Source organism: Gobio gobio, assembly GCF_949357685.1.
Source record: "Gobio gobio genome assembly, chromosome: 20".
Taxonomy (NCBI): Eukaryota; Metazoa; Chordata; class Actinopteri; order Cypriniformes; family Gobionidae; genus Gobio; species Gobio gobio.
In genome coordinates, this window is record NC_137113.1 from 9,241,009 (window position 1) to 9,257,742 (window position 16,734).

Genomic DNA, 16,734 nt, shown 5'->3' on the forward strand with positions numbered 1-16,734 from the left:
CAACATCCATCCATCCATCCATCTCCTTCTATCCACCCGTCATCCATCCATCAATCTCCCTCTATCCATCCATATCCTTCTATCCATCCATCCATCCATATCCCTTTATCCATCCATCATCCATCCATCCATCTCCCTCTATCATCCATCATCCATCTCCTTCTATCCATCCATCCATCTCCCTCCATCCATCCATCCATCCATCCATCTCCTTCTATCCATCCATCCATCTCCCTCCATCCATCCATCTCCTTCCACCCATCCATCCATCTCCTTCCATCCATCTATCATCCATTCATCCATCCATCCATCCATCCATCCATCCATCCATCTATCTCTCTCTATCTATCCATCTATCCATCCTTCCATCTCCCTCTATCCATCCATCTCCCTCTATCCATCCATCATTCATCCATCATCCATCTCCTTCTATCCATCTATCATCCACTCCCTCTATCCATCCATCCATCCATCTACTTCTATCCATCCATCCATCCATCCATCCATCCATCCATCCATCTGTCAGTCCATTTAATTTATTTATTTGTGTTTGTATACATGTGTGTGTATATAAATATATATTTCTTTGTTTTAGTTATTTTATATATATTTTTATACATGTGGCCTGAGACCGCACCATGCAATTTATTGCCCATTAAATACACGATTTGTATGATAGAATATTTAAAATCTTGATCCCTTCAGTTTGTTACATCTGAGTTTACACCATCTTTCTCAGGTCAGTAAGCTGGAAAGGGAGAAGTTTCAGGAGGTCCGTCACGAGCAGCACAAATCCACAGTGGTGGTGACGGAGTTAAAAGCCAAACTGCACGAGGAGAAACTCCGGGAGATGCATGGCGTCCGGGAAACGCTCCTACGTCAGCACGAGTCCGAACTGGTACGGGTCATTAAGATCAAAGACGGAGAGATTCAGAGACTCCAGGCGCTCGTCAGTGCCCTCAGAGATGGATCCACCGATAAGGTATGGGATATTTCACATATTCAGAGGTTAACAACATTAACAGTTCCTCAACTGGCTGCAGTGTCCGTTTAATACTAAATGATCACAATACTATAAAAATAACTGCATAACACCTAATAAATATAATAATAATAACAACAATAGTAATAATACTTAGGGAATTATACTTAGGGTTTTGCAATCTTGATGGTTGTAAATGTATTTTCATCTTTCTAATTGTAAAGCTAAAGAATCATTATTTGAAAAGTTGGCCTGTTTGCACCATTGTCGGGTGCTGGTTTTAGAGTCCCACCAAATGGATCCATTATCAGTAAACCCAATATATTAAAGGTCCCATGGCATGGCATTTTTTTATTATTTTATAATGTTTCCTGAGGTGTACTTATATTGTTAGTATGATTTTTACATCATAAAATGTCATAATTTAGAAATAAAAGGCATTTTTTCAATACTGATGTTTGCCCTGTGGCTGAATGCCCTGCTTCAAGAGGCGTGTCTGCTGTGAGACTTCAGTAAAAACACCCACTGTTGTGATTGGCTGACATATTTGCATTTTAAATGAGCAGAGGGGGCGTGGTTTAACGAGGTCTACGTGGCACGAGCTGCTGCCAGAGAGACGGATGGACCTGAGTTCACTTCACATCAGTTCTGTCAGTCTCAGTTCAGTGAACTGTTTTAGTTACAGCATATACTTCAGGTTATTAGTCTATTTCTAGTCGGAGGGGCTGTCACTCATGTCAGAAACTTTAGTAAATTATGGATCAGCGCTGACTGGAGACGCGAACCGTTTAGAACGATTCCGTCCGATTTGGTGAACTGACTCGGTTCACTAAAAAGAACCGGTTCAAAAGAATGATTCGTTCGCGAACCGGACATCATGGAGACGGAGCGATTGCTAACAAAGTTATTTATAGTAACTACTGAGTTATGAGAGCTGTGCTGTCAGCGCGAGTTTATTGTGTTTGTATCTGAGAGTTCTGAATAAACACGAGTCCGAGTCCGTCTTCATCATTATTACCAACTTTGTAACACATGCAAAGTACCATTACAGCTGTCGAGATGAACGAGTTACGAGTAAGTTTTGATAATAGCATTACAGTGTTTCCCCTAGGTTTACAGCTTTGGGGGGGGGGACCTCCCGAAACTACCAGTGTCGCGGAGCGGGAGTGTTCCGGATACGTGGTGTTGCCATAGACAATAAATTAATTAATTTGGTAAATAAATATAAACAATATATATACTATATTTCAGGGCTCAATGCTAAGGATATTTTTCAGGGGTTCAATTTTTTACTTGCCCTGTCAGAATTTTCACTGACCCCACCACAAAAAAAAGACAAATAAAATAAAATAGGCCTAGTATTGTTTTTGAGCCATATAAGCTTAATAAATAAGGTTATGACTCTAAAAACTAAAATCCTAACTCATATATTTTTTTTATATTGTTAAAGACCGTCAGTAATAAAATAAGAACAAATAATCAAATTATGAGCAAAAGCACAAATAAATAAAGCAGAACAAACATATACAAATTAAATAAACAGTTATTTTCATGTAGGTCTAAACTAGATTGTCAGGTACAAAAATAGTAATCAAATGTAAAATTTAACTGCATAATCTGCATAAAATGATATGCCACTGCATATAAATACAGATTAACCCTTATTAAAAGTTATTCAGTCAAGAGCAGTGAGTGATTTTTTTTTTTTGTCTTTTGTTATCTCAATATTTATATAGCCAATGACGATATTTTCCGGCTTTCCATGTTTTCACTGTTATACGGTAGGGGGCGCTGTAGCGCATTTCCTGCACGAGAACAGAATCTCCTGATCAAAACACTGCCGAAGAAGCAACGTGCGATATCGTGTAAGCAGATGCATATGTAAAATAACGCGATCATCACCATTAAACAGCATATAAATCACAACTGCCTAATGTTATTGAATGAAATGTCAACCCAGGACGAATTATAGGACTGTCAAGCTTTGGGGTGTTGATGGACTCGATCTACAACATCTGTGTTTTGTTCATCGTTCAGACGTAACGTTAGTCTTTTACAAAAACGTGATTTTTTTTTCAGCTTTATGCTCAAAATGTTGCTTTTTCATGAAACTTGCAACATTCAAGTGTTGATTAAAAAAATAATGTATGAAGCTGGAATAAAACAGTGGGTCTGTTCTTTCTTTGATATATTGCATGTTTAGATATTCTGTGGACCATTAAAACTTGTGAAAATGACCATAAATGCTGGCGGTGACTGGCAAATTTCATGTTTACGTTCATTTAAAAGACCTAACCGACTATGTTTACGATGATACTAAACAAGACAGTCATTTTGATATAATTTTGTGTGAATATTCGCGCACTGAGACGCGTGGCCGTGCGTGTGTGTGTGTGTGTTGCTGCCCTTCGCGACGAGCAAACTGAGAGACACTTTCTCGTCTATGAGCGCTTGAATATTTAAATTGGCAAGGCTTAAAAATGCGCAAATGATCAGTTTCCGTGAAGATACAGCTTTGGCCCGAGTGTCTTTCACGCTGGCACTGAACCATCGGGCAATTCTTATTGTCGACCGTAATGACAAATATTTTTTGTCATTCATTCAGGGGGGGCGGGGGGGGGCGTTTTGGGAGGGCGGGGCGCCCCCCCAAAACAATGGTAGGGGAAACACTGCATTATTTTTAGATATGTTCCTATCATATGAAAAGCGTCAGTGACGCGCATTGAGTACACAGCGCAAACAAAGACACAACAGCAGTAATCGAATTAATAATCGAGCATTAATCCAGTTTATTGTGGTGAAAGCTGCCTAGCCCGGATATGCTCACGCTTACTCCCCTTCTGCTTAATCTCGCGCCGCGTTTGGTGCCTCCGCTGTGGGCCAGATGCAGTACTCGGGGTCGGGGATGTTGAAGGCCGGAGCTTCGGCGTGCGTGAGGTTTATCTCTAAAGATGTGGCTCTGCCAATGTTGAGCAGAAACGACTGTATGCACATTTTAGAACAGATAGACGCGACGAGGACGTACAAAAACATTGACTCACAACATAGAAAACACCGTTCTGTCGGGAGAGAGAGAAGCCGCAGTGTGTGCACGAATAATAAATAATTAGCTACACATAAGAAATCACTGATCACAGATCAGAAGGAACTGAAAAAAGACTTCTGTTTTCATTTGTGCATCCAAACACTAAGAAACTGCCAGCATTCACTCGTTCACAAGCAATGATCTCTCGAGCGTTTGCATGGGCGTGCCAGATTCTCTGGGCGGAGGAAAGGGAGGTAACCGTTCCTGCTTGGACGTCAAACCAGGAGACTTCAGGATTGGCTCGTCTGGCCTGTCATTTTCTCAAAGGCAGAGAAAGACAGCCAGAACTCGGGTTTACACCGATCAACATTTCTATCCACTTGGGGACAATATTCAGGCTAGGGGAACTCATATTAATGTTGAAAAACCTCATAAAATGAAAATTTCATGCCATGGGAGCTTTAAAGCAACTTTTTTTAGTTTATTCTTAGCTAAAAACACTTAGTTCTTTCAAAAATATATGTGCTCATTAATGTATATTTACTTTTTTCAAGTAATAAATGCCATTGAAAATACATACGGGTGAGGGTTCGAATGCCGGTCGCCATGTTGCCCCTCCATCTTGAAAGTACATTAGCCAAAGAGGGACATACCCGTAAATTCAAGCTTCGCCTTTCGCGTTTTAACACTCGATGGCACCGTGTCGAATGTGGACGAGGTCGAACTGGAAGCCATGTTAATCTTGGACTAAATCCGCCACCGTAGGAGTCAAAACGAAATCGGAATTGAGAGGAACAGAAACTAATATTCACTGGATGGTCATATACCTTTTCACCGCTAGATGGGGGAAAATATCACACAGTGTAGCTTTAAAGAAACTATTTAAAAAATGTCAATATTGGTGAAAATGTTCATATTGAATATAAATCCCACGTGGTTGCAGGTGAAGTCTGCACTGATGGCGGAGGTGCGAGAGGAGTCCCGGAGGAGTTTTGAAGTGGAGCGCATGCGAATGCAGCAGGAGATCTCCGAGCTGAAGGGGGTGAAAAGGCAAATGGAGGAGGCATTAAGCATGGCTGTGCAAGCCGACAAGATCAAAGCCGCCGAGATCCGCAGCGTCTACCATCTCCACCAGGAGGAAATCAACCGCATCAAGAGAGAGTGTGAAAGAGACATCCGCAGACTGGTGCGTAATACAGTTTCAATGCATGCACTATTAATCAATGTATTCATCTGTCAGTAATTGACTGACCTACCTCTTATATTTCCTGTGGACTTATAAGAGATAAGAAGTCCACTTTCTCCGGGTTTCTCCACGGGGACGGTCTGTGCAATTTATGTGCTGAATGAAAATCTTTTGTTAAATGGCAGGGCTTCACATGGGAAAACCTCATGGGTGTTGCAATGATGGGAACTTTTCTGTGTGTTAGTAACTGGAATCAATCCTATCCACACTATTCCTACGCCCCATGACGCTTTGCGCGAAATATGGGCGCGACTTCCGGCGTACTGTCACTGAAACGGAACCGGCGTTTACCATGGTTACGCTCATAAGCGGTAACTTAAACATGTGGGAACACAGCTTGTTACACCTCAAACAGAATAATGTTATTATACCTCTGCCTTCTACTGTTGTGGGATGGGAGGACGACCTGAAGAAGTGGCCTCAGATAACTTACACAAGTATATTTAGCTACTTTATTGACTCCGTTGCTATGGACGGTGAAGCGATGAACAATCTGAAAAGCTCCGAGGCTTATCAGTACTTCCACAGCAATAAAGTCGGTCGCGTTTTGTTAAAGGAGGTGGGACACAATCTTGTCTATCTTAAAGCAAACATAGAGCCTAGTCAGAGCCTTAAAGTTCCACATCACCAGGCCTGGGTTTTAGTTTCTTCGTCAGGTGAAATACAAACGGCAGGGTGTTCATGTATTGCGGGACTTGGGCGATCTTGCAGCCACGCAGCTGCAATACTTTGGAAGGTAAAATGTTGATACTTAGGATAGTTTTGTAATATCAGTTTGCCTGTTACATCTTAATATATTTATTATAACCTATTTGTTAACAAACATGTATTCATTACTTCAATAAACTTAGTTTATGTATGAATTCTGTATCAGCTAACTGTATGAATAGTAGACCTATGTATATGCACATTTATGAAAGACATTACTTAGACAGTCACCTCTGATAAAATATCACTCTAAATTGTAACGTAGACATGCATTTTCTGTAAAGCTGCTTTTAAATGATTTGTATTGTGAAAGGCAAATAAATAAATGTGGATTTTACATACAAATACATGTGAATTTAATTGAATCAGCTTGCAACTGCTGAGTGTATTATTTTATAATGGGACATTTTCTAATGTAGGTTGAGAATGCAGTCAGACAGGGAAAGACAGGGATATCATGTACTTAAAAAAATCTTGTAAAATACAATACAATACAATACTTGTAAATCGTCGTGCTAGATCAGCCATGACAAAGTTTTGCCTTAGTTTCATTAAGGTCATTAGGATTTGGTCTACAACAGGCATGGATGAAGTAGAAGCAAATGGTTGTAGGCAGGTTACAAGGGTGTGGAACGCAATGAGTGGAATCCCTGTATACAAGAGGGAGTCTGCATCACTCTTCAAAATACTATCTGCAACAGGGCATGATAATTCTGGGGATGGTGTAGTGCTCGCTCTGCAGGTGATGGTTGGCCCTTTTGAATAGGTGTGGTCCTCCATCTCTGGGTCTCAGGCACGTGCAGAGGGGGAGGGGGGGGGGGGGGCTTTGTGTGCTCGAGCCCCTGCCCTTTTTCAAAATGAATCAAAAGTGCCCCTCTCAGACAAATATCAATGATAATATCGTGGTCAATAAAACTAAATAAATGTGATTATTATAACATGACATTGATTACAATGTATACAATAGTAACGAACGGCTCAAAAGTCGGACAATTTCTGGTGAGGCGTTGCCATAACGCGTTGCTATGGGTTGCGTGCGTTTTGATTGATTGCTGATTTTCCTCTGTTCGGAAGCGGCTCTCGAGCCAAATATGGTCTGAAATAAATATTTCAGAGAGTGTGTGGCCTTACGGGAAAAAAAGTAAACCAATATTTTTTTTCATCCATAATCAGAGCTAATGTGTTGATTTAATTACAAATCTATATATTATATATTTTAAAGTATTACACAATTCACCAATGCCCGTTTGTCATGTATATCCACCAACCAATCGTGATCTGGCAAAGCAAGTTCAAATTCCATTGGGCATGTGAAGTGGAGCGGTAATTTTCTTTTCTTATTCATAAATCGGTTGAAAACTACATGGACAGACGAACTAACGTTTCGGTACGGTGCGCGCGTGTACCAAACGGTTATGAATGTAATCTATAACAGTTAACAGTCAGTATAACAGTCGGCTTGTTTAAAGCGCGGAACACACTTCAATCCGAGTTCCCACACGAACATATTAAGTATTCAGTCCATTTTCTCACGAAATTCAAACGATAAATGCCCTTTTAACGCTCTATTATGTGACGTGACAGAAAGACGCGCATCAGTTCAACTTCAAGCGGCGGCGCGCGAGTGAACGCGATCATCTCTTCCTAAAGAAATGAATATCTAAAGGTATGTTGAGGATACATTACAACTTACTGAAACGTATCATGTGTTGTGTAATCGCTCCATCGGTGTTTCAACCGCGGAAAGACAATAAAACAGCTTGTAAACAAACAATGTCATGTAGAATCACATTTACCTCAGAAGTCATTCAGTGTCCACAGCTGTGAGTTCACTAGAGAGATTAACTCTTTCACTGAATACATGCACTAGATATATTCGTTATATTAGCCTATATATAATCATTATATACCACTTAGCCTGTTAGTGATGTCTTGTTTATTTAATGTATGTTTAAATAAACCTGTCATGAAAATTACAGCCACTAAATGATTTTATCAAATAAATAAACAAATAAATAAAAAAATAATAATAATTAGATTTAGATATTAATGCAAAAACTGCCTTATGTGAAGCTTATGAGTGTTGATTATTATATCTAAAAATAAATAGCAAATGAATTTAGGCTAATAGTTTGGGCTCTGTTGTTAATCTTTAATTGCAATATGTAAGGGCTCCCTATATTGTTTACAGCATTATCTTTAAGAAACTTTTAGTTATAATTGAATTCATTTAAGGACAGACACAATTTTTTTTTTTATTAAACCACTGTTGAATAAAAATTAATAAAACGCAATTTTGTAAAACTGCTGTACCGAATCCGTACCGAACCGTGACTTCAAAACCGAGGTACGTACCGAACCGTTAGTTTTGTGTACCGTTACACCCCTAATATATACATATTTACATATTGCCCCTTTTTTACATTTGAGCCCCTGCCTCTGAAGAACTCTCTGCACGGCCCTGCTGGGTCTGACCACTGTGTTTGGGCATCACAGGAGGGCTTTAATGTAGAGCACAGCTCCTCATCTCCATCCATCTCTTCCAACCCATCAAGCTCATCTGAGGGTAACAATACAGGTCAGTTATTAGGGCATTAGAGATATTATCACTTCATCATTATTGGATTGTGCTGCTAACACATTCAGTTATGATATGCATTTTAGCTTTAGTTTCTGAGAAGGGTCATTCTGTGTCAAATCAACCAAATTTCAGAAACTTCCCCGGCTCAATTTTTTGATTGTGTTAATATTTTTATCTAAAGAGTGACAAAAACATAAATAGTGATTAAAGTCAAAATATTAAATGGCACAGGTGTATGTTTTCTGAATAATCCCCTATTCTGTAGAGGGGGTACATTTATATTTATTTATCTGAGATTAGGAGCCAATTTACAGGGGTGTAAAATGACTTTAGAAAGATGGCAGCATCATATTATTTTTACACAGAGATTAGTAGGTCGATTAATTAATTAAATAACAGTGAAACTAGATTTGTTTCCCGTTTCTCTTGATCAAAACTGCATCAGCGTTTTTTTTTTATACACTCAAAAAACAGTTTACTGTAAACATACTGCCCTGCAATCTGTGCCATCAACTGCCTTACATTTTAAGATTTACAGAAAGCAGTCAAACTAACTGGTTGCCATTAACGTTACCGGACAAGCGCTACAATGCTGTATTCTCTCTGCGTCTGAAATCATACCTGATGTTCTCGTGGCACTGCTGTCAACCCTTCTGAGGACCCGACGTCTCTTTTCTGGTGGTCTTTCGTAGCCCAACCACAAAGTAGGATGCAGGTTTTCCTCCGTTGGTTTTTTGTTGACAAAATGAAATGAACACACATACAGTGTTTTGGGTGGTCTCTTCAAGTTTTGTTTTTTCAGCCACATTTTTTTGCATTCCTCGTCTGTTGGTAGGCGATGGAAACTGTACCGTTTGTCACAAGGAAAATCTCTTTTTGTTCTGGGCTTATGTTCAACGCACTGTTGTTGAAGCCACAGATTTAACTTAGTCTGATTGTTAGTACAGCCGCGAACAGCGCAACAGGTACCAGAGCTCCGCAATGACATTGCACAATAATAAACCACAAAATAATAAAAAACAAAATAAAACAGTATTTGTCAAATTGCAGTTATTTTTTTAATCTAGAAAGACTTACTTCAGAAAAGAGCTGCTTATAACGGTTAGCCACGCATTATTAGCCACTGGGACTAACTACTTCTGCTCTCTAACCGGAAGTTTCACCCATAATCATTTCTACAGCAGCGCCCCCAGAAATACGGTGGATTAGTCAGTCATTTAATTCGAAGCAATGAATTATTCAGTTGCATTTATTATCCATCTCCAACTATCCATCCATCCATCCATCCATCCATCCATCCATCCATTATCTATCTATCTATCTATCTATCTATCTATCTATCTATCTATCTATCTATCTATCTATCTATCTATCTATCTATCTATCTCTTCTATTCATCCATCCATCATCCATCCCCTTCTATCCATCCATCCATCCATCCATCCATCCATCCATCCATCCATCCATCCATCCATCCATCCATCCATCCATCCATCCATCCATCCATCCATCCATCCATCCATCCATCCATCCATCCATCCATCCATCCATCCATCCATCCATCCATCCATCCATCCATCCATCCATCCATCCATCCATCCATCCATCCATCCATCCATCCATCCATCCATCCATCCATCCATCCATCCATCCATCCATCCATCCATCAATGTGATGATGTATTTTAACTTAAATCCTGCAAAGTTTTTTTGTATTTTCATTTTTTAAATATATTTATAACACTAATACTGCATCAAATTACAAAAAAATCAAGTTACTGCTGCTGTGAGGGTGTTTCTATGGGAGTTAGGGAGTTCTTTTGGGAGTGATGGTAAAAATGAACATATTTCTCTCTTTTGACTACCGTTATCAATCTCACTCCATATTTTCCCTCTTTTTTGAAAGTTGTGAAATCACCATTGTGGAGGGATTTTTTGTTGATATTTGAGCAAATGGGCACACAAAAAATATATTTAATATATTGTCTCATTTACCGCTATAAAATTTAACCCAACCATGACGACTTCCGCTCTGAGAAACCCGGAAATTTGAAAAGGGTCTCTTAGGCTCTGTCCACACGGAGACGCGTTTAGCCGTCTCGCGCATGCTCAAAGTCTTCTTCTCCGTTTTTAGTGTATCTCTGTAGCGGCGGAATTACAGCGCCACATACTGGCCTGGCATGTATACTACATCGTTTTGAGTCAGTATCAGTGGTTTCGTGTGTACGGAGATATTTCTGGAGACCAGGGGGAAAAAGATTGGATAGGGAAAGCTCTGGCTTCGTGTGGATGTGGCCTTAGATGAGCTTTATGAACCAATCCATAGGAATAAACAAGAGAGTTTTAATGCAAAGTGAAATGTGCTCATAAGGTGTGAAAATAGTTTGGATATTATTTTTATATGGGCTAGAATGCATTCTGACATTATGCATTTTGTCTTTAAATAAATAGTTACATTCAGTAACATGATTAAAACAGCAGGCACTGCAAATCAGAATCAAGAAAACATTTATGGGCGCAAATGTACACTGAAAAAAAACAGGAAAACACATATTGTCCAATTTACTTAATCATATTATTTGCGATCTATTCAACAAAATTGTTTTTCTCTTCTAAACCTGATTTCTTTGCTTTCGATTAATGTAATTCTCTAAAATGTGCAATATACTAGATTACATTATTTAGGGTGAATGTGAACCAATTAAGTACTCGAAAATGATTTTTGCTGAAACTGTAGTTCCCAGCATGCTTTGCTTGGGACTTGATGACGAGAGTAAAATTGTTGAACTCAAGTGTTATTTTATGTGTTTTGGGCGCAAAATGAAAAAAGGGGGAGACTTTATATTGTTTATTAGTGTTTAATGTTTAATTATGTTGGAATTATTTGAACCATTTAAATTAAACTGGGTTACCATAGTGGAGAAATCGCTTAGGCTGTGGAATGATACAGCATATGTCATTAAAGAGCATTTCATACTTAGCACTTGGCATGTTCATTATGTGATATTGCTGGCTAATTGAATGAAAGTTAGTACAGCTTTATAGATTAAACAGAAAAGATTCGTTCTTTCGAGTTCGGGTTTGAGTCTTTCGTTCTTCCTGTCAGTCCCATAGAGTCTATGCTGTCAGTAGCGGAAACAGAAAAGATTCGTTCTTTCGAGTTCAGGTTTGAGTCTTTCGTTCTTCCTGTCAGTCCCATAGAGTCTATGCTGTCAGTAGCGGAAACAGAAAAGATTCGTTCTTTCGAGTCTCGAGTTCGGGTTTGAGTCTTTCGTTCTTCCTGTCATATTCTCAGTTAATATCAGACATAAACAAATATGGGAAATATATTGACTATTCAAGTCTAACATCACAAATTCAAGTCAATTAGACTATTACTCATTTTGAATCATATAGCGCAAACACACACACACACATATACATACATATAGATAGATAGATAGATAGATAGATAGATAGATAGATAGATAGATAGATAGATAGATAGATAGATAGATAGATAGATAGATAGATAGATAGATAGATAGATAGATAGATAGATAGATAGATAGATAGATAGATAGATAGATAGATAGTGTGTGTGTGTAATATGTTTTTGTATAGGTGCTATAGGCCTATAAGCTATGTTACAAAGGTTTAGGTAACATTTTTAAACTGATTTTTATTCATTAATAACACAAGGACAAAAAATAATATAACTCAATAGAGAAAAATAAAATACAGTTGATTCAAAACGAGTAATAGTCTAATTGACTTGATTTTGTGATGTTAGACTTGAATAGTCAATATATTTCCCATATTTGTATATGTCTGATATTAACTGAGAATTATATATAAAAAATAAAAATAAAATAAAAAAATAACTACGTGCTTGTTAGTAAAAAGGTTGTGAACTAGTGTTCAATACAGTGACAAAGTCACGTGTCAAAAGAACGACTCAAACGTCAAACCCGAAAGACTCGTAAGAACGAATCTTTTCTGTTTCCGCTACTGACAGCATAGACTCTGTGGGACTGACAGGAAGAACGAAAGACTCAAACCTGAACTCGAAAGAACGAATCTTTTCTGTTTCCGCTACTGACAGCATAGACTCTATGGGACTGACAGGAAGAACGAAAGACTCAAACCCGAACTCGAGACTCGAGACTCGAAAGATGAACTAATCATTTTTGTTCTTTCCAGTACAGATTCAGCGTAATGCGCATGCGCGGTCAACACAAAATGAACGAATCACTCTCTGAGACAACGGTAGTCCCGAGTCATATTAAAGATTCGTTCAAAATGAACGAATCGTTCATGAACGACACATCACTAAGAGGCAGGGTCTCAAGCCCTCCTGTGCCCCACTGTTGTTATGGAGCCATTTTAAAATCATTGTGAGAATACTCAATTTGGTTACTTAAAAATCACTTGATTCTATGATGTTGAAACTATGTGAACAAATTATGTTTGATTAATTGATTCATGTGGAACCGATGTACATGATTAAAACATGTAAATCCAACACCTTTTTTTTCAGTGTAGGTGTTGATAAGAGTTGAAACTGTGTATAATTCCTTGTCATGCATTTTGTATTATTTAGACTTTTTTTTTTTAGTTAAATTCCAATCAAAATGATTCGAACACAAGATTTTCAGAGACTTGCGTTAGAAAGGAGTAACAGCTTGTCTGATATGGAGGACGGCAACAGTTGCTAATGTGGTATTGTTCAGTAATGTTTTAACCTTAACCTTAACAGGTTAACCGGGGCTTAGTGAAGACTTTCCCTCCAGATCCCCTACTAAAGCTTCAAGGTTCTATATCAGTGGGTAACATTTTATTTTTAGCCATATGTGTGTGTATCTCAAAATGGCAGTGGGTGTCTTTCTGTACTACACTTTAAAGTGAAGCTGCTGTCTTCCGTTCTCTCTTGTTCTGGGCTTTTTGCCATCCGTTTTTCCTGGAGTATGATAATATCACTGCAGTCAGTGCCTGCTTGTATGGATCTCTCTCATGTGGTCGAGCGTTCTACACTATATCGCTTCAGGACTTGCTGAATGTGAGAAATACTGTGGAAAACAGACTTGAGCCAGGTCTCTGAATGATATGTGTAGATGACCAGAGTGATGGAAAGATACAGGAAGCTTCACTCTCTTCTGAGAAGCGTTGATATTTAGGACTGTGCAATGTCACGGCAGATATATGTTTGTACGTAAATGTGGTTTACATAAGGCTTTTGTGCATAATACCAGGATTATACAATTACTTATACCATTATATAAGATTTTGGTGATATTAACGTTTATCCCCTAAAAACGTTCATGTCCTTGTGTCTCTGTCTGTCCCTAATCTTATCTTATTCCATTCTTTTAACTCATTGCAGAGCTATTGAATAAATGTTACTGATGTGTATCTGGTGGGTTGTGAATGCAGGAGGTTTGCATGTTATTAGAGGCCTGTGTCGTTGTTGTGTGTTGAGGAGGTATTGATCTTTGGGTTATTTATTGTATTGGAGGGCCGGCTGGGGATGTAATAGCATTTAGAAAGCAGAGTGGCAGGGCATGCCAAGGTGAACACTGTGTGTGTGTGTGTGTGTGTGTGTGTGTGTGTGTGTGTGTGTGTGTGTGTGTGTGTGTGTGTGTGTGTGTGTGTGTGTGTGTGTGTGTGTGTGTGTGTGTGTGTGTGTGTGTGTGTGTGTGTGTGTGTGTGTGTGTGTGTGTGTGTGTGTGTGTGTGTGTGTGTGTGTGTGTGTGTGTGTGTGTGTGTGTGTGTGTGTGTGTGTGTGTGTGTGTGTGTGTGTGTGTGTGTGTGTGTGTGTGTGTGTGTGTGTGAGAGAGAGTGTGTGTGTGTGTGTGTGCGTGCCTATTTGCTGATACAAGTCCACGACTGTCCTTTGTGCACGGGACAGATCACCCAACCAAAACAACAAAGCCAGCCCATCATTAGTGATTCTTGCTGAGGCAAGCGCTGTTTGTGTAACGGACCCCAGTATCCACCTAGCAACACCCTAGCAACCGCCCAGAGTGCCCTTGCAACCTCATAGCAGCAAATATGTATAGATAAAAGGTAGAAAAAGAGAATGTTGGAATAATGAGTCGGTATATTAAAAGAGTGAAATAGTGAAAAGATGAATCACACAATACATTTCCTGATTGGTCAGCTACAGTGATGACATCAGCACCAGTTGACAGGATGCCAAAGCAGCCAGTTAAAGCAGCTATAGTAATGATCTGATGGGAGGGAGAGACACTGTGCTTGTGATTTCAAATGAAAGAGATGCTCCGATCTCGGTTAAATTAAATAAAGGGATTTATTCTGGTCTGGGCTGAAGCGAAACATCAATCAAGACAATTTTCTCATATTATGCGAACGTGGAAGGTCTTGCTGTAAGTGCATTACTGCATTTATATGCATTGTTGGTACACCAGTGTGAGAAGTGAAGAACTGATTCAGTGATTACTGAAATTGTTGGGAGGCCAACTGCAATTCACAGGGGAATGTTGAGCATTGAGTAGTGGATTTTTGTTTTAAATAGTGCTCACTCTCCAGAAAATGCCCAGACTTTTCATGTATTGTACAGATATAGAGAAGTACGGTTCCTTGGTTTTTCCCCTTTAAAAAAACGATATAATATGGAGACTTTAAAGTTTATGTATGTATTCTTGGATGCATGCATGTATGTATGTATGCATTTATGTATGCATGCATGTGTGTTTGTATGCATGTATATATCTATATATCAAGTCGTGTTTTACTGTAACTTCAGCAGCTCCAGGCACGTGAACAAAAGCGCTGATCTCATTGGTCGGCCAGTTTTTAGCGCGCCACGTCAAAATAAATAAACGAACCCGAGGCATTTTTTTTAAAAAATTACACTTTTACGCCTCCCGTTTTGCGCGTCGGTGTGCACACTCACATTGGCGCCCTTTGTTGAGTCACGAGGCGTTAAACGTGCGCGGAAATCGTCCCGGTGTGAACAGGCCTTTAGAGTGCCTTAGCAACCTCATAGCAACACATTTGCAGCGACATGGCGATACTGTTAACCACCCACAAAAACTTTAGCATCATGGCAGTGAATTTTGCATAAACAAACACCACTCAGGAAAATTTTGTCCAAAAATTGGAGGAAAAAAATTGTCATTGAATATTTATAAAATGTGGTGTTCAATAGTTCCAGCCACCTTGGTTCACTATTCTTATTTTATGCTCTGTGTGTGTGTGTGTGTGTGTGTGTGTGTGTGTGTGTGTGTGTGTGTGTGTGTGTGTGTGTGTGTGTGTGTGTGTGTGTGTGTGTGTGTGTGTGTGTGTGTGTGTGTGTGTGTGTGTGTGTGTGTGTGTGTGTGTGTGTGTGTGTGTGTGTGTGTGTGTGTGTGTGTGTGTGTGTGTGTGTGTGTGTGTGTGTGTTTGTGATTCAAAAGCAAAAAAGCGGTTTGGTGGCCATGGGTCTGTTGAAAGCGCTATATAGATGCAGTCCATTCATGAGGACACAAATTTGTATAATGACATGGGTATTACACTGGTATTACAACGTAAACATGAAATACGAAGACATTTCATATTTAGGGTAGGGGTAGTGTAGGGGGATAGAATATACAGTTTGTACAGTTTAAAAACCATTATGCCTATGGAATGTCCTCACTTAGATAGCAAAACAAACCTGTGTGCGTGGGCGTGTGTGTGTGTGTGTGTGTGTGTGTGTGTGTGTGTGTGTGTGTGTGTGTGTGTGTGTGTGTGTGTGTGTGTGTGTGTGTGTGTTGTTTGTGAATTTTATAAAGGTAAAGTGTGTAATCTCTGTGCCTCTAGCATGATCAGATGGAATGGAAACGATACTTATGCATAATAAGTATCATAATAAGTATTCATAATACTTATGTATATTAAGTTGTAATATTAAGTAGAAATGGCACACATCACCTTTAATAAATCATAGCAATATTTGTTTAATGCCAACTGATGTAGAAACTTGGAATTAGGTGTTCTTTATAATGTGCCTCTGCATGCAGACCGACTGTAAGTTTATTAAGCATGTGTGAATGGGTTTTGTTTAAAGGCTGGGTAAATAACGTTGAGTCTGTGGATACGGGGCGTAACAGGATTAGTTTCAGAGAAGGAGACGCTGTCTGATACATTAAAAGCGAGACTGAGTCGTCTGAGGCGTTGAGATGTCAATTAGACACGGGCTCAGACGCTCACGACTCGTCACGAGGGAAGGTG

General features: G+C 39.2%; 1 protein-coding gene across 2 annotated transcripts in view; it reads left to right on the forward strand.

Moving 5' to 3' along the window:
• jakmip3 (Janus kinase and microtubule interacting protein 3) overlaps positions 1-16,734 on the forward strand; it is a 71,063-nt gene that overhangs the window by 23,727 nt on the left and 30,602 nt on the right. For both annotated transcript variants that reach the window (XM_079801709.1, XM_079801710.1), the window contains exons 4-5: positions 740-982; positions 4,951-5,193. In XM_079801709.1, the coding sequence (XP_079657835.1) occupies positions 740-982; positions 4,951-5,193 (486 nt within the window). The remainder of the gene's footprint in view (positions 1-739; positions 983-4,950; positions 5,194-16,734) is intronic.